At 41.3% G+C, this 22590-nt stretch overlaps 1 protein-coding gene across 2 annotated transcripts in view; it reads right to left on the bottom strand.

The window, feature by feature from the left end:
* Positions 1–6406: 6406 nt before the first annotated feature.
* The window catches only part of WWTR1 (WW domain containing transcription regulator 1), a 73869-nt gene continuing 57685 nt past the window's right edge, over positions 6407–22590 (bottom strand). The window contains exons 3-6 of one of the 2 annotated variants that reach the window (XM_086467991.1): positions 19063–19262; positions 8329–8462; positions 7677–7789; positions 6407–6591 (exon numbers count right to left, since the gene is read on the bottom strand). In XM_086467991.1, the coding sequence (XP_086324117.1) occupies positions 6407–6591; positions 7677–7789; positions 8329–8462; positions 19063–19262 (632 nt within the window). The remainder of the gene's footprint in view (positions 6592–7676; positions 7790–8328; positions 8463–19062; positions 19263–22590) is intronic. The other variant, XM_086467990.1, reaches the window with a different exon arrangement.

The following is a 22590-nucleotide window of genomic DNA, read 5'->3' as shown; positions in this document are numbered from 1 at the left end:
AATACTTATCCTAAGTGAGAGCCTTTGAGCTCTCCGGGATTGCAGCAGATTGTATTTCCCCCTGGGTTGGAATACCTCTCACAGTAGATTTTGCGAGGATTTCCAAGGTCATCCACTGATAGGTGCCAATGAAGAAGGGTGCAAAGATCGTCTGCTGACAAACATGGATAAAGGAGAATAGTGAGTAATTCACTACAATTAGATTTCGCAAGGTTTAAAAGATTGGTAGCAATAATTTACTACAACTTGTAAAGAGAAAAAATTCTTGATCGTAGGTTAACCTCTGTATCTGTGTGCATGTGTATGTTTGTGTGTGTGCGATTCGATTTAGGAAACTGTTCTAAGTCCCGTGTGAACCTTGCCATTTTCAAGTCTTTAATTAAGTTGTTGTGTTGTTTATAGCAAACTTTATTAAAGCACTCTGATAATTGTCCAATGGTTAAGTATTGTTAAAAGCCATACAACCTAATCTTGTGATTTACTCTAATAGTGCTAAGATTTCTTAAATCGCTGCCACCTCAAAGTTGTGTAGGATCCATATTTGAAGAATAGCCATGAGCAGGACGATTCCTATGAGTAAGAATCAGACTGAGGCAACAAAGGGAACCTTGTGATTGCTGTCTACTACAGGCTCCCCCATCAAGGGGAGCCTGTGGACGAAGCCCTTTTACTCCAGCTACAGGAGGCTTCGTGCTCACAGGCTCTCATCCTGCTGGGGGACTTCAACCACCCCAACGTCTCCTGGAAAAGCAGCACGGTGAGCTGTAGGCAATACAGGAGACCTGGAGCACCTCCCTGTGAGGACAGGCTGAGAGAGTTGGGGCTGTTCAGCCTGGAGAAGAAAAGGCCCCGGGGAGACCTTACAGCGACCTTCCAGGACTTAAAGGGGGCTACAGGAGAGGTGAGGGCAATCTTTTTCAGCAGGGCCTGTTGCAACAGGACAAGGAGTAATGGTTTGAAACTAAAAGAGGGCAGATTTAGACTAGATGTAAACAAGAATTTTTTTACAATGGGGGTGGTGAAACACAGGCTGCCTAGAGAGATGGCAGAAGCCCCATCCCTGGAAACATGCAAGGTCAGGTTGGAGGGGGCTCTGAGCAACCTGACCCAGCTAAAGATGTCCCTGCTCGCTGAAGGGGGGTTGGACTAGATGGCCTCTAAAGGTCCCTTCCAACCTCAACTATGATAATCACTCATTTCATGACAGACTCCCAGGAGTGACGTGCACACCACTCACCCAGCAGAAAACACCAGCGCTGGAATCCTTTTCAGGTGCGCGGTTGTTGGTGCAGCCTGAACTGGCTGTCTGAACTCACGTAGAGAAACGAGAACAGAACAACCCTCGGTGGGACCACGACGTTAAGTTGTTGTCTGGGAAAGCCAGAGCACTGACATGCTTCCCCTGGAACAACTGGGGTTTTCAGTACCTCACAGTCTCAGGAAGTGCCTCCCTGACGAAGGGTTTATTACAGCTCCTTGGCAACACCACATTGGAGTGGCAATCTGCACAGAGCACCGCTGAGCCGCTTGGACGAAAGAGAGGTCCCTTCCAAGACGTGAGTTGGCATCATTAGGAACAAACTGAATGACCTTTATAAACAAACACACATTCAGTTTTGCTGCCAAAGAAACTTGATAAATATTCCTGAGTAAATAAACCATGAATTAACAAACACCTTGTTCCTCAAAACAGGGTCAGAAGCTAATACACTTTGCATTTCTGTTTAGTGGAGGTTCAAGAGCTTCTTTATGTAAACGCAAGATATTGTTAGAAGCATTCTATCAATTAATTAGAATAAATTATGTAAGGGAATGATTCAAGGAAGAGTATTTAATTAATAGTAACAGCTGTATTGGATCTTAAATCACCCACATCGTGGACCATGACAGTAAAGACCAGATACTCAAATACAAGCCAGGATGTTTAGGTTTCACGGCTTGTTCCAAGGAAAGAAAGGTATTTTCTTAATGCAGAATTTAAGAAACTTCTTGAATAAGGGATCAAACTGAAAACAATGCACTATTTAAGTCCCCAAAACAGAACTTAGCGGCAAATGGACTTGGTGCTAACTCTCTGCTTAGAGGTAACAGTATTAAACAAATCGTAACAAAACATTTGTGCTAGTGAATTACGAATGACAAGGCGCCGCTAAATGAAACAAGTAATGGTGGCACTGGGAAGCAGGTTGTAAGCATTACCAGTAAAAGCGTAACCACCACTCACGGCCCTAATAACTACTAATAAACTGAAACATAATGGTAAAATAACCCATTTCATTTGCTAAGTGCTAATCATGTAGTTCAAAATGTATGCTGTTTGCACAGACTAGTATGTCTGTACCTTTATTCCAAGCAGTGTGTCCTGGGACAGAGCCCCAGCCCAGCCGTGCCCGGCAGGCCGTTGGCAGGGCCAGCCAGCCAGGGCAGCTGCCCCGAGCGAGCTACGGGTGCAGCCCGTCCCGTAATGTCACGGTCAGCACGGAGGGGGAAGGTTTGCTGAGGAGGGGGAGCTGCTGAGGGGTTCCTGCTGGGGTTCCTCTGGCTCGTCCTCTGCCTGCTCCCGAGGGCTGCTCTCCAGTCAGTTGGGACAGCTGCATATTCATCTGGCTGAGCATAACTCTGGGTGTCTCTGTTGGTGTTGGTGGTGTTTCGTTAAATCTCTTTCATTTCTACCCACGGGTCTGCTCTCCTTTTTCCCAATTCCCCTCCCCGGCTGGCCAGGGGTTGTCAGGTGATAGAGCGATGTTATAGCTTAGCCCCGGGTACGGGCTAAACATGGACACAGTGTTATACAGATCCCCAGGAAGCACATACTAAAATCCTCCAAACAAAAAAAGAAACAATTTAATAAACAAATATGCGTCCAAAATCTTTAAGTTCATTTATATTTGTTTTTCATGTACAAGATCAAAGAAATAAAAAAGACAGAATCAAACCCTGGATACAACAGTTTGATCTGACTGCTTTTGATACATACAATCTGTTGCAAGGTACTCAAAATTAAAAACAAATATTCACACATCATATAACAAAATGAAAAGAAGTAAATAAAAAAGTTAAAGTACTAGCAAGTACATGGATGTAGTATATTAGGAAAGAAGTTTATTTGAATACCCATATTTTTCTGTATTTAAAATAGACATTTAAATTCTTCCTTTTCCCCAAACAGCATTTGTTACCAGAAAGTCAAACCCAATCCCTCCCCAAGTTACATTCCATCAGTATTACCAGAATACAAACTGTAATTAACAACATGCCATTACTTCTGTATCACCCAGACTTCTGTATGCCACCCTCAGTGATGGGCAACAGTAAAACTGTCCAGCTGGCACATTTACTGCACTTATACCACAAGCAGGCAGTGTATATTTAGTAAAGTCAATGTTCAAAACCTGAAATAGTACAGTGAAATAGTCAGCAATAAATTCAGTTTCATAAGAATGACATATGCTTTGAACACTTAAAAGTTCTGCCATAAGCCTGTTTAAAGCCAGAAACTTTTAAAAAAAGAGAACTTTTAAGAAATATTTTGTTGTTGCTGCACTTCATCCCCTCCATTACAAAAAGGAAAAGTTTACAGTGTAAAGAATCACTTTCAACTTAACTATGATTTGGTTCATGACCGAATAAAGATGTGACCCAAGACCCTGGCAGTTGTCTTACACTGGAGGTACTGTTTCACATAGCGCCCTCCTATGTGAAACCCAACACTGCTGGTTTATTATGGAAGTCATATGGAAACATAGTTCCTGATTTGCTTACCTCTTTACAGTCTTTGAACCAAGACACTTAACCACCTGAAATGCCAATGAAAGAGGAATCAAGTTTGCAGCCTCACGATTCTGATGAACGTCTTACGTGACTTTACTAGAAAACTGCACCAGGTCTCACCGTAAGAAGCGCGGCCTTCAGTCGATGAGATTGGTGTAGCCAAACAGGGGTCAGCACAGGTTCGCTGACTCACACCAGCTGAGAACCTGATCTGCTTGGAGTATCTTTTATTACGACAAACTTAAATTTACAATAGCACAGACTTACTAGCAAATGAACAAACTGCATTTTCTAAACATAATCTAATGAGGAGCTGTATCAACCGAACCACATGGGAGCTCAGACCTCCAGCTACTGCAAATTGTTCTAGCACCAATGGCTTTCACTTTGTTAGGCCAATCACGCAGTGCTGACGAGCTAGCCTGACAAGTTGGCATTGCAACCCGATGCCAAAAAGTCTCCAATTCTTTCTCCAAAGTCAGTCATGTCCCTAAAGAACAAAACCTGGACCATCTGGTTTTCGTTTAGGCTGACAACCTGATGAAATCCTTGAAAGGGAAGATTAGTCGTTATTACAGTAACACTGGTCAGCCCTGCCCGGTCCCCTGTTGGTTGAAAAAATTTCTGCTATCTCAATAGTTAGCACTAGCAAAAATAATGAAAAAAACCCAACAAATAACCCCTCCAAAAGAATAAAAGAAACACAATGCCCATTCAGTAAGTAAATTCTGAGCAGACACAACTCTGCTGTTACATCTCATTTTCTATTTAAAAAAACCCAAAAAATAACATAAAAAGAGCTACTTTTCCCTGTGTAATGAAACTTCCATGACTGTACGCCTTTGCCTTCCACCTCTTTTTTCAAATTTTGGTGTGCGTGCTTTTTGCTGTCCATCTTCTGGTATCGTGTATGCCCAGCAGTTCACCATTGACAAGGCAGCTGATATCAAGTTCTTCTGCTACGTGTTTTACTGGACCCTGGGGATTCCTCTTTGTACCCCATCCGCAGCCACCCTTCCCGGCAAGGATCCGCATTCATCACGTAACCATTTGTCTTCCAAACCTACTCCATATCCCCATCACTTCACCTCTGACCTTTTCACCTACCTTCACCCAACCAGATGGAAAAAAGTCTTTAGCGATCAATATTCTGGTGCATCGGTAACATCCTGCCGAGTGTTGTTAGACCGGGCAAACACATGTTTACACTGAGCGCTACATCTCTTCCTCTCTCTACATAGCCCGGATTAGGCTTAGAGAAAATTTTAAATGCCTTTCATAAAAAGACATGGTTTTCAATATAAAAAGCTTGAATTCTTAGATTATAAATAATATCATTTCAAAATACTTAAGAATTTTAGGACTTCATTTGCATTTCAGGGGAACTGCAAGCTTAGTGTCCTTGATGCCTTCTCAGTCCCAGACCTCTGATAAAGAAGCATTCATAGGGTATACGACAGGTAGAAACACACAGAACACGCCTTGTGTCCCGCACACCAGTTACAGTCCGTGACAGACTTGAGAACTAAGCGACTTTACCAGACAAGTGACGATACTGCTTTAGCATTGCCCTGATAAAGTCACCATCTTCTTTCATGTATACAACTACATGTATTTTGACATTATCAGTTAAAAACACTACTGAAAACAGTATAAGCAAGGGGTTTTTCCCCACTACATATGACATTAACAAGTTGTGCCACATTTTTCAGACCTGATTTTAAAAGCATGTTTTTGCATTTAAGCTATTTGCCACATATTTTATATATATGAAAAATCATTTGTTCATGTGTTAAGTTACAAAATTGTAGTGCTTAATATAATAAACATCAAAATAGAAGATATTTTTTAAAAATGCTTTGTTTATAATACATTGCTTTGCTTTTAAAAGGCAGCAGTCAGTACCAGGCTGGTTTATTCTGCAACAATGCTGTAGTGTAAAAATGTTGCTCAACCATGCTGGTACATTCAAGATTGGAAGTATTTGTTTTCCAAAAACTATACAGTAATATACTGAAAAGAGAAACTGCATTAGTACTGTTTGTGCCTTTTCAAATACATAATGAGAATTAAGATGGCTGATATGGATCAGATTTAATCTGTATTCCACACAGCACAGTTTAGTTACTAAGAACGAAAAAAAAAAGACTTTTAAAGCTTCCGATACTATTGTCATAAACGTAGTAATAAAACTGCTCTCCTGGTCCGATGCTGTGAACTAAGTGACCCAGTAATTAGCTTTTGTGATTCATGAAAGGTTTGTGATGTTAATCAGCACCTAGGAGATCAGTCAGCGACCTGCACAAACACCATCCACTTTCTGTCCTTAAAGTGAGACATTTCTGCCTGGTCTGAAGAAGTGAAATACAGATGTGTAAAGTAGTGTGCTTTTTTTTTAAAGAGGAAAATATATATATGCATATATGTATTTTTATATATATATAGTGTAGGTATTTTATATTTAAATTAGTGTCAATCAAATCCAGGCAGAGATTAAACTGACCATGAAGATGATGTAAGAAAAGTCATTAAGGCAGTAAGTTGTATCTCTTGAGGATTTTCAGATACTCTACTGCTATCTCAAGAGGAAAAAGAAATGTTGAATTGCATTGTAGGCCCAATCAGCATTGAATGATTACAGCCAGGTAAGGAAGGGCTCATTTTTGTTGAGTACTGACTCCACATCATTGAGAATAGGGATCAAGTCTTCTGACTCTAGAGTCCCAAGATCAACATTTGTTCCTGGAAGACAGTCGAGGAAATCAGGGAAGCGTGTTTGTTGTGGATTTATGTTCATCGTTGTCTGTGCTAGAGTTTCTCCTAGCAAAAGTAAAGAAGAACTTTTGAAATACCAAACTCTTCTTGTGGGTAATTCAAAACAACACAATTGATATAAAAATTAGACTCCCCTTTCCCATAAGCACTTCCGAGCATTCCCATCCACTACAAACATTACCTCAAAACCGTATTTGCTTGCAGAATGCATATTCTAAGAGTTAATTTCCTATCCTTGCTTTGCTCTCAAACGCACAAAAGGCCCTTTCCAGCAGCGTTCGGAGTAACCGGCCTCTAATCTTCCACTTGGGAAGTGCGATAGTTCCAAGTTCACTAGTCTGCATGGGGAGCGATGCAACTGAGTCTTACGTAAACCCTCTACCCTGCTCCCCGCACAAGGGTGAAGCTGTCCATGGGGCACAATTGAAAAAAGTGGTTTACAGCAATTTAGCTCTACAATATTGTATTACTTTTTTTTTAAAATAAAGTAATAATAACAAGCATGAAAACCTTTATAATAGAGAAACCTTTCACTCTTTGCATCATCTAGAACTTTGGATGACTTCAAAAGGAAGTTTAGGTGAGGAAGTGCTGAGAATTTCACTATCTGGAAAAAAACTTACTGACTTCCTAGTGATTTCTTTCAGTATTTTAAACAATACGAGGACACTGATACAAAAATAAACCCATACCAAAACCTAAACTGGCTAAATACATTCTGTCTGAAGGCAAATACAACTTTGCCATTGTAAAAGACTTATTAATGAGACTGATTTCCCAGAGTTAGAAAACACAGTGATTCCTACCAAGAATGTAACCCAAGACCAGATTTTTACTCCTCCTACCTTGGACTATGCTATGAAGACACAAATTAAGGCTCACATTTTCCAGTTTTTCCTTACTTTGTTTAATATCAGTTTAAGGTAGAAGGCTAGAATCTGGACCTAAGTTAAAGCTGAGAACCTTCTAGGCACTAAGTGCGTTTTAGGCATTTACCCCCAGTCTCAGTCTGTTCTCTTGCATAGGAAAGCCAGAGATTATCGTTCAGTTGTGCAATTATAAATCATTATTGGTTATAACACAAAGTTATTAATTATCATTATACTTTAAGCTAAATCAGAGTATTCTACCTGTGTCCATCTCATCTACGTTGCTGAGGAAATCTTCAGGTGTCGTTGGTATACTGTAGCATCCTAATCCCAAGCCACTGTCTGTGCTCTGTTCCCTGGAATGGTATGGCCCACTATAAATTGAAACATGAAAAAGCCTCAGTAAAGACGTTCTGGTAGACATGGTCCCTGACCCTGGTGTTTGAAAAAAGGCAGTACGGTACATATTAAAGTTAAATACTGAGTCATTAAGCCTTATCCTCAACTTTGGCCACTAATGTGGTCATGTTATATCAGCCCAAATATAAAGCAACTGAAGTGAGGCCACTCTTAAATTCTGAAATACACACGTGTATATGTAACTCTCCAGATAAAAACAGTTCTGATAGGCTAAAACATTTTTATTTATCCTTAGGTAATGTACCTCTTCTACCCTGAGTCTTCTACACACACCTACAGTACAGTTAAACCCATCTGTTACCATTTGTTTGATTTTTCTAAGATTCCTTCTTGAAGTATAAATGGAAAGATCTCAGGTCAGCCACTTAGCTGTACCCCCTGTTCACAGCAAGCACAACAGCAGACGATACAGGAACCTACTTTAGAGAGACAGCTTTAGAAGTGTAAGGAAGGCAAGTGAACCAGTTGCCTACTGAAGAGGACATAAACTTGCCTGTTCAAGAAAGGGTCGGATCCATTATTTGTAACAGGCCTCATGTCTTGTGTCATGGCAGGTGTATTCACAGCTGTCTGAACTGGGACCATGTTTTCTGAGTCCATGGGAAGTTGTCTGCATAGAGCAGCTTCCTGAAAAGGCACATAAATATAAGAGAAGGGTTATTCGAACAGCTCAGAAGTACTGGAGTCCTGTAACAAGCAAACATGTAATAGATACACATCTTCTTATTTAGGAAAGTAATTCTAAACAACGTGGTGACTATTTGCTTACGCTGGTGTGAAGAAAATCATAATGTAGACAGACAGCATCTTTCATGCCCACCTGTGCTGGTGTAAAGTGCTGCTGAATCCACATTCCAGTTACCGCCAGGGCTGGAATCCAGTCCCGTGGCTCAGCCAGCAGGCACATGTGTTTGAGGACTTTCTAATCAGCTTCACAGTGAACCACAGAGCCTGCTTGCCCGTCTAAAATACCCTCACTCTTTCTGTGTGATGCAGACCACAAAATGCTCATATAAATGGCTTTACTGGCAGAGCTGTCATGTTGGCAGCCTCTAGTGAGGGATATAGTGGCAGACAGCTTGAACAAGTCAAACCTCGGACAAGCACAACTGCCTGCAGAATGACTGCACCTCTCTAGCCTTCCTGGCCACGGAGATAACCCCTACGAGATCCAACTTCCTGTGTCATGACTTCGGACACCTTGTGCATCACCTCATCCTACAACACCGACAGGCCTGCGCATTACAACGGATTACTGACAGCCTGTCCACGCCTGCCAGGCCAGCTCACTCCAGCTGAGGGTTTTCACACGCCAACTAGAGCTGTAGAACACTCAAATTACAATTTCAGTTTACTGTTTAGTGAGGCCAAGTTCTCCGCGAGCTGGAGCAGCAATAATAAAACAGTTTAAAACCTACAGGCTCAAATGTAGTCTCCCATATAGCTGTTTCTAACAGCTTACCTTAAGTGAAATTGCTCTCAGCTTAAACTGGTGCAAAAGAGAGCAAAATCAGGCACTGAAACTAGGGAGTTTCTACTAGATGACATAATTTGCTATATACCACAGCAGAAGAATATCACTTGCAACCACAAAGTACTTAACAAGTTAGAAGAAAACCGCTGGAACCAAGACTTTGACCCAATAATCTTTAGAATGAACCCTCTGCCTCATAATAAGCATCTGCCTAATGACCTGTCTCATGCACACTGTCTTTAGGATGACAAACAATCAGTCAGAGCCAAAGGAAACTTGTTTCAGGACTCTTCCTGAAAGGTAACTTCTCCTAGCACTATGTCTGCGAAACATCCATGACATCTAGTGGTACAGAGGTCCATACAAAGGTTGTCTGGCCCCATGGGGATGTTCCAAACAAATATCCTAAGACCTTAAAATAATAATGCCATGTCTATTTTTTATCTCATCCATTCAACCTTATTATTATTTTTTTAATGAAATAAGCAAAGGATATATTTAAATCCTAATAGAAACCTTTTCTCCACTGAATCAGTCATTCATTCTCACAAGTACAGAAAAGACTGACATGTTTTTAAGGCTAGAATATGACGTTTTACTATGTTTTCAACTGAGTTCTTCATTGAGGAGAACCAGTCTGGTCTCTTCGTGAACAGAATAACAATTATTGATCGGGAATTAACATACATTGGTGCTGATTAATGCAATTGTTTCCTTTATAATCCAATCATCAATATATTCACTGATAAATAATAATTTACATTAGATGATGTCATTGTTTAGTAAGTGTTAAGAATAAATAGTCTGAAGATTCTTAATAGCTTATGTATGATAGCTTTATTTGTCAGGTATTAATTCTAATGGTGATATTTCTATTTATAAATAAATCAGCTGGAGTCTGTGAAAAAGCACAAACCTCAGAAAATGGGCAGACTGGATTTTTTAACTGTCTACATTAAGATACTGAAAGTATTTTTTTAAATATAAGAGTAGCAACTGCAGCAACACAAGAAAGGCTGATACTAGAAAGATGGCAAGAAAGAAAAAAAAAGACAGCAAGCAAGAAAGAAGACAACCAGAAAGAAATACAGAAACAGAAAGCAAGAGAGAAGACAAGGAAGACGGCTAAAATGAGGCAGGATCCACTTAGAGCTAGATTTTTTTTTTGTTAAAGTCCAATCCAATGAAGTTCATGGTTTTGATACTTGGGCAGTGCATTTTCAAATCTAACTGGACACTGTTCCACACGAATAAAGATAAGATCAGAACAGAAAAAAAGGAAGAAGAAAAAAAAGCCTTTCCCCTAGTTTGCCAATATGTAAAATACATCCTGGTAATCATTCTGGTTGCTGTAATTTCTAAACATCAAATGCCATTACTAAAAATAAAATAACTGAGAACATCCTGTTTCAGATCCAAGTATTTGTCTCTTTCAGAATGTCCTGACTAAGTCCTACCTTGATGGGGATGATTTCTCTTTGCTACTCTGGACATGTATTAGTGCACTGAAAATGCTGCCCCCAATACTACCCTTTTTTACTGTAAGGGCGATCGAGCACTGGAACAGACTTCCCAGAGGCGCTGCAGAGTCTCCATCACTGGAGATACTCAGCACCTGACTGGACACAGGCCTGAGCAACCTGCTGTAGCTGACCTTGCTTTGAGCAGGGGAGCTGGACTAGAGAATCTCTAAGGTCCCTTCCAACCTCAACTGTCCCGTGACCCCGTGAATCAAAGAATGACCATGTGCATACGTACATCTTTCTGTACAAGATTCCGCTTTTCAGTTTTGGACAATCTTCTCAACAATTTCTTGCCAGCTGTCGTGCCATTTTTTTCAATTACCAGATTGAATTTCAATCGTATTGCTCAACACAACTGCACTGTATCAAACACGAGCTTGAAGATTTCTTGCCTGTAGCAGGTGGCGCAAAGCCTTTTTTGTATCCCACAACTTCTCAATGGATCATATAGTACAAATCAGTGTCTCAACTTGTTGGGGACTGTGTATGTGTGTGTTGGGGCAGTAGGAGAGAGCTCCCTGCTCATGAAAGAGAAAAAAAGAACTAAAAATATGCTGCCCAGAAAAATAAGAAACCTAAAAGTTGACAGTAATGATTAACCAGAGATGACAAAGGCTAACAACCAACTGTTCTACCAGAGAACACAGCCAAAGAAAATCTATGAAGGAAAAGTCATGCACCCGTGGAGAGGAAAGGCCATTATTTAACGGTGTATTTGTTGACTATTAGTAGGTGGATTCACAGCAAAAGTTTTGAAACTTTTGATTAAAAATACCAGATGTCTAGCAGGGATGATATTCTAGTGCCTTGTGTTTCCACAACAGGTAATGATGTACTGACAGCCTAAAGTTCTATCCGAGTAATTGATTTTACATAATTGTTCTCACTATGCTGCCAAAGACAGCTTGTTTCTGAGACTAGTAAATTCTATTACTTTGAAAGACTTGTATTCACTCCACTGCTTTTCTCAGCCAGGAAGGACATGTAGAAGTCCCGTATTAAGACAAAAGATGTATATGAAGAAAGTGAGGAAAGGTTTCCAAACAACACTGAGAAATCTGCACAGTTCCATGGAATTGTTTTTAAACATAGACACAGATAAATCTCTTCTTTATGGAACACATTTCATTAAATGATCACAGGAAACGTGAGGCTGTTCTCATTCTTCATGCCTTGTCTTCTTCCTTTGAGCTCATTACAGAAGCACAAACACACCTCTCTTCCCTCAAGTCTGTGACTCCTCTGGTAGCTTTCCAAACAGCAAAACACAAAGCACTGGTAGAGACTTCTGAATCTCTGACTGCTTAAAAAATGCAGTTGCGTGTAAAATCAAAGCACACTGCAAAAAAACATAGTGGTGCTCACAAAGGGAGTTCCATATCTTTAATCCTCCATGAAATAAATAGTCTTCCTCTCACACTGAACTGCACAGAAATAGGCAAGAATTTCCTTACAGCTTTTTATTTCTGTTACAGACTGACTCAAAAAATGCCCAGCGAAACAAACAACACTGAAAAGAGCAGAGAATTTCTTACATCTACTGCTGCTGGCTTGTTCCATCTGGCAAAACAAGCAATAAAAACTGCACCTGCACTACCTAGATTTAGTTAATACAGATACACAGGCTGCGTTTTAAGGACACTCCTCCCACAACAGCTTAAGTTACAAGACAAGGTTTATCTAACATGGAGTAAACTACTCGACTACCAAGTATGTTTTCCTGAGTGCTGAAAGCCCTGGGCACAATGTGCAAACTCTTTATTGCATATACAGTTAACTGCTCCGAGCACCCTTAGCAAGTCCAGTTGTAACCTCTAGTTTTCACGTTACCCTAGAAGAAGAACGTTCTGATCGTGCAATGTCTGTGCCACTTCAATAAACAGCGATGACCATACTTGGGACAACTAATGGTAGCTAACAGGACCAAAGTGACAACAGAACAGGTTTTATTGTCAGCTGGATGCCCAAGTACATGCCACGGGCAACCTTGTACAGGCCAAGCTGAAACCTGTGCTATGTCAATGTCACTGTTACTGGCCTTCTAACCCCAGGTTAGCCTGTGCTTGCTGCAACCATGCCTTCCTCTTTCCAAACAGACACGGGCACTGCCTTCCCCCAGAAAGACACAAAGATGCTTCTACATCATATTGTAAGGGGGGAAAGATCTAAAGCACCAGTAACTTCTCTAACTTACTCCCTGTTTCCACAGTAATTTAACTTCCAAAAGTAGCTCAGAATAGACTATTAACAAGTCAGAACAAGGGCTACAGTACTGCTGGGCATCAGGCTGTTCATCCCGTGGTCAGGAAGATGAACAGTCAGCCATTTGAGAAGGATTTTTGTAAAACTCGGAGGTTTTTCACTGAATTGCCTTCCACCAATAGGAAAGCATTGCAAAACGTCCATTCTTTCCAGGGCACTGGACGTACTGCTCCTGCACAGAGTGCTGTGAATTTCACAGGTATTTGCAGACCTTAATGCTGGCTAGCTGTTCTCTGTCCTGCAGCTGACCGATGCAATCAGGGAATTCAGATCGCGATCGAACTGGAAAGCATGGTGCCAGCTACTGCCATAGCCAGGTTTATTAATCACATCCCCAGTAACTGGCCCTTCTAACCGCTAACTGCAGCAGGGCCAACAATCCATTCCATGATTGAGACCGGCCTTGCAAAGCAAGACAACTTGTGAGCTGAAAAGCCCCCAGCACCCTGAATCTGGCATCTACTAAATCTAAGTTCCTGTCTCTTCTTTGTTGCAAGAAACGCTACATTTATTAGAAAGTTACTTGATCTGCTCTCACTTGGGGAATGGTGTGGCATCTCCCATGCCTTTATTTCAACATATTGCATGCTGCTTGTTGCTCAACATGTACTTTATAAGATGGAACAACAGACTCCTGCCTGCTGGAGTCAGAGTTAGCCTGGGGAAGCAAATGCAGTACCGTCTCTTCTGTACATTAAAGCATGCTCCTCCTCTGCTGCTGCCTGATGCAGATGATTTGTTCAGAAGTCATGTTACAATTTTAGTACTGCTACAGATGTTCGACTTCTTCGCTTCTTTGACATTATTACAGCAATGGTCAATAGTAATGGATCAATTACACAATCACAAAAGCTGCGTTGATAGCCTGTTATGTCCTGCTCTCTATTCTAAGCGTGACTACAAGGTTCTTAAGAACAATACTGAGGAATATCCTAGCCTAGGTTAAAAAGTCTGGCAAAAAATACCAAAGACCTCTTACAGCCCTGTGAATGGCAGTATTACAGTTGCAAGCTACAACAACAGCCGTAGCTATTCTAATCAGCTCTTAGCTCTCCAACACTGGAGGACCTCCTGTCGGCCAGCAGACAATCCTCAGCGTTTAGTTCAAAAAGGACCAAATTCCCACAATTATCTGCTTGGCACTACAGCATATGCTATTTTAAAAACCCAAAGGGGATTTTCAAAATAAATTACAAAACAAAACAAATTAAAAAGAACCCCACAGTTCGCTGTCACATTTCCTGGAACCCTCCTTGGCAGAACTGAACTGAGCTCCACACTTAGTTGCCAAACAGTCATTTCCAGCCGGGGGAGACGAGTGAGGGCATTTTTATAGTGAGTTCTACATTGCTAGTCACTGCAATTCCTCTTCTGCTAATCCTTATGCTTAGGGCGGAAAGTGAGACATCTAGATACCGCCTGTGCCATCAGTCAGTCGGACTCTGGGCCAGTCTGTGCTGTGGAAAGAGCGCAGCAGGGCATTTTTCATTTCAGGCCATAGCAGGCCAGTAAGGTTCTCACCTGCGAGGACAAAACAGTGGTAAGTCTTCCTCTGCATCCTCATACACTGCTCCTTCTACAGCCTCTTTTGAGCCCCTGTACCTTTCTGTGCACAACTTCATGGAATAGGATCAGGGATCAGAAAGGAGCCTCCAAGTATTGTGGCCTTTTTGTGACTGTACCATTCCAAACAAGGTGCAGGACGGCACTTGTGCAACTGGAGAAGTGCTGGGACATCTCCCCTGTAGGACCCTTTCAGAGATTTCTTACTGACATCACCTCTAACTACTTCCATTTCCAAGAAGCTCTTGAGCAGCAAGCAGATTCTCCCTTTTCCTTTGGAAAGCTGACAAATATCAGTAAGAAAGAAAATGAACTCTTTACAAAATGACAAAACAGAGTAAGAAAACATTTAAATAGAAGCTGTCATACTGGTTTTCTGAAATGATGCCCTTCTTATATGTACTCCGTCTGCAGTTCTAGAGGCTCTACCAAGTAAACAAAGAGGAGGACAAAGAAGGAAACTAATTCCCTAAGCAGAGAGCTTCCAGAACTGCATACTCCTCCCAGTTGGGTGTGCTGCTCCACCCGAGCAGCTGCAGCTAGGAATGGCTGTGGGGAGCCCGCAGCTGCTGCCAGGCTGAAAGGAGGTTTGTGACCCACCAGAAGAATTCCTCCCCTCTCACTCAAACTCTCTGTACCTCCTCGCAGTTGCTAGCAGCACACTTACTCAGCATTTTTCCCTTACATAGGGTTCCCTAGAAAAGCAAAAGCAGCAGTGAAGGGTCAGAGCAGAGATAACTGGACTTGAGCACTAAGGACTCCAGAGGGATTTGTCGCATTCTTCTCAGCTGCCAGGGTCCAGGAGTGCTCAGGTTACTGGCAGGAAGTTCACAGTTGTTAGGAAGAATGGATTTTACATCTTGCTTTCCTTGGATGGGAAATACTTTGCTCCCTAAGAGCTACACCAGTTCTGAAACCTTTAGTAAGGCAAAGTGATACTGTCCTGCTTTATACAATGTGGAGCTAAAACACACAACGTAGGTGCAGGGTGGTACTGGCCACAGTACGTTGGAGGCTTGATTGAGTATGACACAGCTGCAGGGTGTTGTGTGTGTATTAGTTTCTAAGTAAAACACAGTCAGCAGAGCAGGGAAACCAGCCCTTGTGGTAATGGCACAACTGTTTCGAAGCTTAATTTGCTCTTGTCCTGAAGCAAGAACAGAGCCAAAAGAGTAAAAATAGCTGAACACGTTATTAGCACGATGGCAACTATGACTAAGCCCATACCAGATATCCCTGCTCTCTTCCCACACCCATCTCTATCATGTTCAGAGCTCTTGAGAGTACAGGAGAAGGTATGCAAAAGCCTTGGGATCACTGCTCACCGCCTTCAACACACAGGTAATGTATCACAGCGGGACTCCCCACCAAAATTAAGGGTAACGGAAACTGAACATGGGCAGAAGATGATGGTGTCTGAACAGTTTCCAGTCTCAGGTCTCAGCCATGAAAGTCAAACTCAGCCCTGACACGAGCCGGTAAAAACGTCCAGAAACTTTAGTGGAATCGTATCTGCCTTTCACCCCTGTTGAGCAAGAGGACTGAGCACTGGCTGAACTTTGCACATGTACATGAATTCACCAAAGACAATGGGAATAATCGCATGCCAAGGCAGCCAAGTGTTGCTGCACAAACTATATTAATATTTTTATTAATAATTAAATAGTAATTTTAATGCTTTTTCTTTTCCCAAATGCAGCTAGATGGTGCTGTACAGTTTCAAATGTACTAATGAATTTTTGTTAAATACTTTTGTTAAGCCATTTTTTTTAAAGTTCTAATAATAGGAGGTAAAAGAGTAAAAAATACAAATGAAGCAAACATACTGTAAAGTGTTTTTACAAATATTCTCTTTCATGTTTTTGCGATTCTACTCATCAGACATCCATTTTAATTTTGTCATCAATCTCTCTTTTACAAAAGCCTATGATATGACAGTATGTACATTCATCTTACATTTAGTCTTTCTGTCTGCACAGGATGAAGTTCCTAAGGTTCCAATGGTGTAACTGGAGAGAGATTTGTACACGGGAATAAAAGTACAATCACATTCTTGTTGTTAGGCGTCTCTATTAGTATAAAGACCCACATCAAACTGCATTTTGTGTATATGAAGGAAAAAAAGTAACTTTCAATACAATTCTAATAACCTTTAATTTGGTGAGTGATTGCAATAATGTCTATTATTACTTTTTGAAAAGTGATGTTTTAATAAAATGCAATTAAAAATTATTTGTTCTGAAATAAAAGCATGGAAAAAGAGCACCTCAAATTCTCAATCATTACAAACTTTAAAGACCTTTTCCTCCCTTAATTTTACTGAGATACTATGTTTAAAAAAAACACCCCAAACAACATATTTAACAAAACCAACATTCGAAGGCTGCAGAGAGAAAAGCAAAAAGCTGGCCATTAATTTCAGGTTTTTGTGACTGCTGCCTCTAAAAGATGACAAATCCTTCTGCACATCTCCCTTCTGGTAAATCTTCTCTCATCATCCAGATCTCTATTTCAGACCTAAAGGTCTCAAAGATGTATGTGTCCCTTTCCTTGCTATGCACAAAGTCTTCCAGAGGTCGTTGAGATGCCTCAGTCTGTTTTCATCACTAATCTGTTTTCTCTCAGTCGTTCTCCTCCAAACTTGGAAGACAAAGCACATCCCTCCTCACTCATGTGTGGCTAGTCAACCTGTGACATATACTCTGCTAGTCCTCCTCAGAGGGCATCGAAGCGTGATTTTTCCTAGGCTTCTTTTGCATTTTACACATCACTAACATTTCAAACATGACAGCAACTTACGGTTCTCTTAACAGATCATCAGAAAAGTTCAGCCAGTTGGCACCACGAGCCCAGTAACAAAGATACTTCTACCTGCTACAAAGAAATGTCATACTGTATTTCTAAATAATGTTACCCTAAAATAACCATGAATTATGGTACAATCCCAAAGGCAAAGGACTGAAGGCATGAAATAATAATTCCACAAAATTATTATTTCCCCAGAGGATGGAAGTAAGGATGGGTAACCAGGGAGGAATGCAGAGATGTTGTCGGAGCACGCAGGGATGAAGTTAGGAAAGCTGAAGCCCAGCTGGAATTGAGTCTGGATAGGGGCGTCAACGACAACAAGAAGGGCTTCTGTAAGTACCCAGGTGACAACAGAAAGGCTAGGGAAAATGTGGACCCACTGCTTTTTCTGTGAGGAAAGGCCGAGAGAGCTGGGACTGCGCAGCCTGGGGCATCTCATCAACGTGTACGAACACCCGCAGGGAGGGTGCAGAGAGCACAGACTCAGGCTCTTCCCAGTGGTGCCCAGTGTCAGGACCAGAGGCCACGGCCACAGACGGACACACAGAGGTTCCCTCTGAACATCAGGAAGCACTTTGTCGCTGTGAGGGTGGCCGAGCACCGGCACAGGTTGCCCGGGGAGGTGGCGGAGTCTCCATCCTTGGAGGCATTCAGAAGCCGTCAGTGCCACGGTCCTGGGCAACCTGGGTCCTGGGTGGGCCTGCTTGAGCAGGGATGTATTGGACCAGACGACCTCCAGAGAGCCCTTCCAACCCCAACCGGTCTGCGATTCTGTGATTTTGTGAAAGTTACCATTTTTAAAGGTGCTCAGAACTGTAACTGCAGCATTTACAAAGACACCAATAATGGTGTTATTCTTGATAAAATGTACTTTGTTCATACTGTTCCTGACAGAAATAGGTTATTTATTTTCTCTAAGGAAGCTGATTAATATGCCATGCAAAACACACCACCACCAGTGGAGTTGTCCGCAACAGAAGAAACACAATCGTCAAAACTTTTTTCCTTAGGGCAGTGTAAAGGAATTTACATATCTATTTTATATCTACAATAGGAGTCATTATATAGAGCTGAAACTCCAGAAACAGAACAATAAACAAAACACCCACGACCAATCATCTGGAAAGTCTTTAAATCAGAGGTTAAGATGTGAATGTGATTTTATTTTAAATCAAAGGCAAAGTGTGCAAGTTACAGAGTTGGGAGCAGAGTCAAGAGCCACTCCCTGTTTTCTGCCTTTATCTTCAGTTAAGCATGAACATGGTCTACGATGCAAACCAAGTTAAACTTCAGAATTAATCAGTGATAGTTGATCTAGATTTACAAACAGACGCAGAATAGAATGTGGTCCTTACGCTACTGTTATAGCCGGTAAGAAAGACACCAGGTCTGTTACTTCTGACAGATGGCCATTTTGTGTTTCATTCAATGCTAGTTTAGGGGAAAAAAATGAAGTGTTCTATTTATATTAGCTTTTTGGTTACTCTTACTTAACAATGGTTAATCTTGACATAAAGTACCAAAGCTACTAATTGTAAAAATGTGGATGCTTCGAACTAAAGGCTCTTGAATAAAATAAGGGTATCCTTGGCATTACCTGTCGCAGTAACTCCTCCTGACGCATCCTAATTCGCTCCCTCTCCATCTGGATTCTCTGGAGCCTCAACTTCTGCTGCTGCTGTTGCTGTGAGGTCAGTGCACTGGGCAAGTTCAACAGCCCTGGCTGCGGCGCCTGGGGAGGACGACTCTGCTGCGACATGGCTGTGCTGGGTGTCATTTGGTGCTGGTGATTCATGACTGCAGGAAAGAAAATAAATCACGGCTGGTTAAGCAGAATTGTACTCAAAGATAACAGAGGGCCTAGGACACATGTTGCTCATCTACAATATAGAGTTATTCGAACTACTGTATTTCAAATGACTGAGATAACTACTCCATTACTCCGTACTAGTAACTGCTTAATAAATTATTTTTAAGATTTCATAGGTGTATAAAAGACAGATACTTACAATACAGCAAGTATTTATATTCATCCTGGTATGTTCAAATATTTACCTAATGATATGCAGTAAATGGCATGCAAGTTTTTTAATTGAAAACTCCTCTACAAATGTGTGCCTATCATATGCAGTAAGGTAGTAGAAATGTTTTCAATCTTAACACTTTCTTTATTGACCGATCTAAACTAATCATTGTAAGAATAATTACCAGCATAAATAATGAGCACTTTCTGTGTTTTCCACTATACACACTTTTTTCAACGACATGCAGATGAGAGACATTCCGGTTCCAGGTAAGAAGCAAACCTCGTGGGAGGTCCTGTTCCCTGGCAGGCTGTAGCCTTCCTGTATTACCATGGACAAGTTATAGTCTCTGTGGACTCATCTATAAATGAGGGTTAGTATTATTCTTACATCTTGCTGAAGTGTTTTACGCACTCCTTACCTCACCGGCACTCACACATTACAGTAATGAAAAGCAGCTTGAGAACTGTAACCGAAGGAAAAACGTGCATCTAGTGAGACTCAGCAACAAGCTGGACTGCCAGAAGTCACAAAAGTGGCGCAACACAAAGAGACCAGAAACTATCAGAAGTTACATCTTCCCGTAATATCCTTAACATACTTCCACTTACTTTTTCAAAGCAGGTGAAATGCCAAGGAAAAGACAAATTGAATCGATTCTGTACCACATTCATAAATAAAAAAGCAAAGTAGTGAGAATCACTGCTAACTTTTCTTGATAGATGCCTTTGTCTCTTTTGAACGAACGCTGCCCTTTTTTTTCAAATGGCCTCAGCCATTCCGTGTTTCAGGATGCAGTCAGAGTGAAGTTAGCTATCCGAGTTCACAGCATGAGAATTACTATCAATAGCAAAACAAGGTAATTGCAAGTTACAAATACATTATACCAGTTCCATTATCAAACTCAGCAAAAATCTTTATCAAACTTGTATTTGCCCAAATTCACTGCTTTAATCAGTTACATCAGGCAAGGCTCGAGTTTAACGAGTTCTTAAACGCAAGCCTGTACAAAACTAATCCAAAAAAGATGCCAAGTTCAGGCCTGCCATAACTCCTCTCAAGAGTTACATAAATCAGGTAAGGCTGAACTTACAATTCATGGTTTCGTTTGCAAATGAAAAAGTTCTAATAAATTAGAGATTAAGGTGTCTGATTTTAAACCTGATTTAACACAACAGAGGGATTTGTAACGCTCTTTTGAGTTCTGGATATGCAAGCACCATGTTGTATAGTTAATGTCTTACAAAGAAAACCAAAATAGTCTTTTGCATGTTTGATTAACAACTGAAACCTTCTCTGTTAGGGTAGTCAGATTTGCAAATGACCCATTAATTCCCCACCTTTGGCAGGATATTCAAAAGGTTCATCTGGGGAATAATTCCATAGATGGCAGGTGAGAAACAGGACCTTTTGTAAGCAAACCTGATCTACATCCATGTAAACCAACTAAACCCTTTCACCTGCAGACAGAAGGCTGCTGCTCAGACAGTTAATCTTGCTTAGACTGTTAATGTTACTTAAATCAACATAGTATTTTCTGGTCCAATTCAGAAACTATAAATCAGAGCAGAATCCGCTGTTGGATGGGCATTTTTATTCAGAGAACTGTTATGAAAGAAATTGCAAGTCTTTGTGTAGCTCCACACTCACTCTGGTAATCATGGCACAAAGCTAAAATAATCATTTGGCACCTTCGACAGCAGGTGTCCCTTGGCCATGGAAACACAACCACCCCTTCTCTCTAGAAATGCTTCCCTCTTAGCAATAGGCTTGGAAAAAAACAGGAGGAAAATGAGGCAGAGCGGATAGCCTCCACTGGTACTTCTTATTTTTGAGTAAAATGTAGCAGTCCCCAGCAATGCGACCCAACACCTCAGGTGAACCGTGAACAGTGCCTTCTTTTCCCTCCCCACCTTCACATTTCCAGTAAAAAACACACACAGTACCTAAAGCCAGTCTGGACTACAAGTGGTGGCCATGTACTGCTTTAAAAATTAATTGACATTTTTGCAAGGATTCTTTCACTAATGGGGCAACAGTATAATTCACAAAGCTCTTACCTTTTAACAAGAACACCCCAGATACTAAAATACTCTCTAGAAGAGATACAGTATTTTTCTGTCCAAAGGACTAAGGTTTGTATCTTCCTTTTTATCTTTTCCTCACAGTTTTCACCACATGAGAACTGAAATCTCAGATCAGTTCTATGCTTCTCAGACCAGAACGTATTTATGCCGTGCACACGTCTGACCCCGAAAGGTTTGGTTCAGCAAGCAGCGTTAGAAGTGTGCATTGAAAGAAATGGGTTGACGATTTCACAGCCTGGATACGTACGGTACCCATACGATGCAAAACACTGAACTTAACTCACTCTGCCGAGTTAAAAATTTTCTTTCTGCAACTGGAATAACAAAGGTACGCAGGCATGAGGCCAGCATAACGCCGTGCTTCGTCGGATAGAAATATTTACATGTGCTCACGTCTGATCTGAATCAAACTCTTCCTTCTGGTGACCCAGGATCACACAGTCCATTTGACTACGGAACCATTTGAGAGTGCAGCTGCACGATATTTTAGCTTCAGTGGCGAATCCAGCTCAAGAAATAATCCAAGTTAAAAGCAGCCCTGCAGTAATGTAACCTCTCACGGATTCGGTTTATGTGTGGTCCGCAAACAGCTGCATCCACACAAATGACATTATGCTTCCTCACGAAACCAGAGTGTTGCCGTTTATCACCTCTTCCACACCCAGCTGCTTGTTCCTGCTCACATGCTACCCCTTTACTCAGCTGGCAAAAGTGTTTTTGTGGCCACAGAGCAAACTAAAAATTGCCTGGGGATAACAAGAAAATATTTTCTGGCTAGATCAGCTCCCAGCAAAAGTAACTGGGTAGCCATGAAACTGCTTATGTGCGGCCAACATAGGAGTCCAGCTGGGAAAAACAAGCTGGTTGCAGGAAAGACAGACCAAAGCCAGCACTGGTCAGTAACTTTTCAGTAGTAAAAACCCAGACAGGTTAGCAAGCTGTCGTGCTAAGAAGGGAAAAGTAGGAATGAGAGCTGAGTGCAGAAATCAAACCGCTTTCATAATGGGAAAAGAA

Source organism: Leptosomus discolor, chromosome 7, assembly GCF_034619465.1.
Source record: "Leptosomus discolor isolate bLepDis1 chromosome 7, bLepDis1.hap2, whole genome shotgun sequence".
NCBI lineage: Eukaryota > Metazoa > Chordata > Aves > Leptosomiformes > Leptosomidae > Leptosomus > Leptosomus discolor.
The sequence above is the reverse complement of the archived record's forward strand: the minus strand, read 5'-3'. Positions and strand labels throughout refer to the sequence as shown.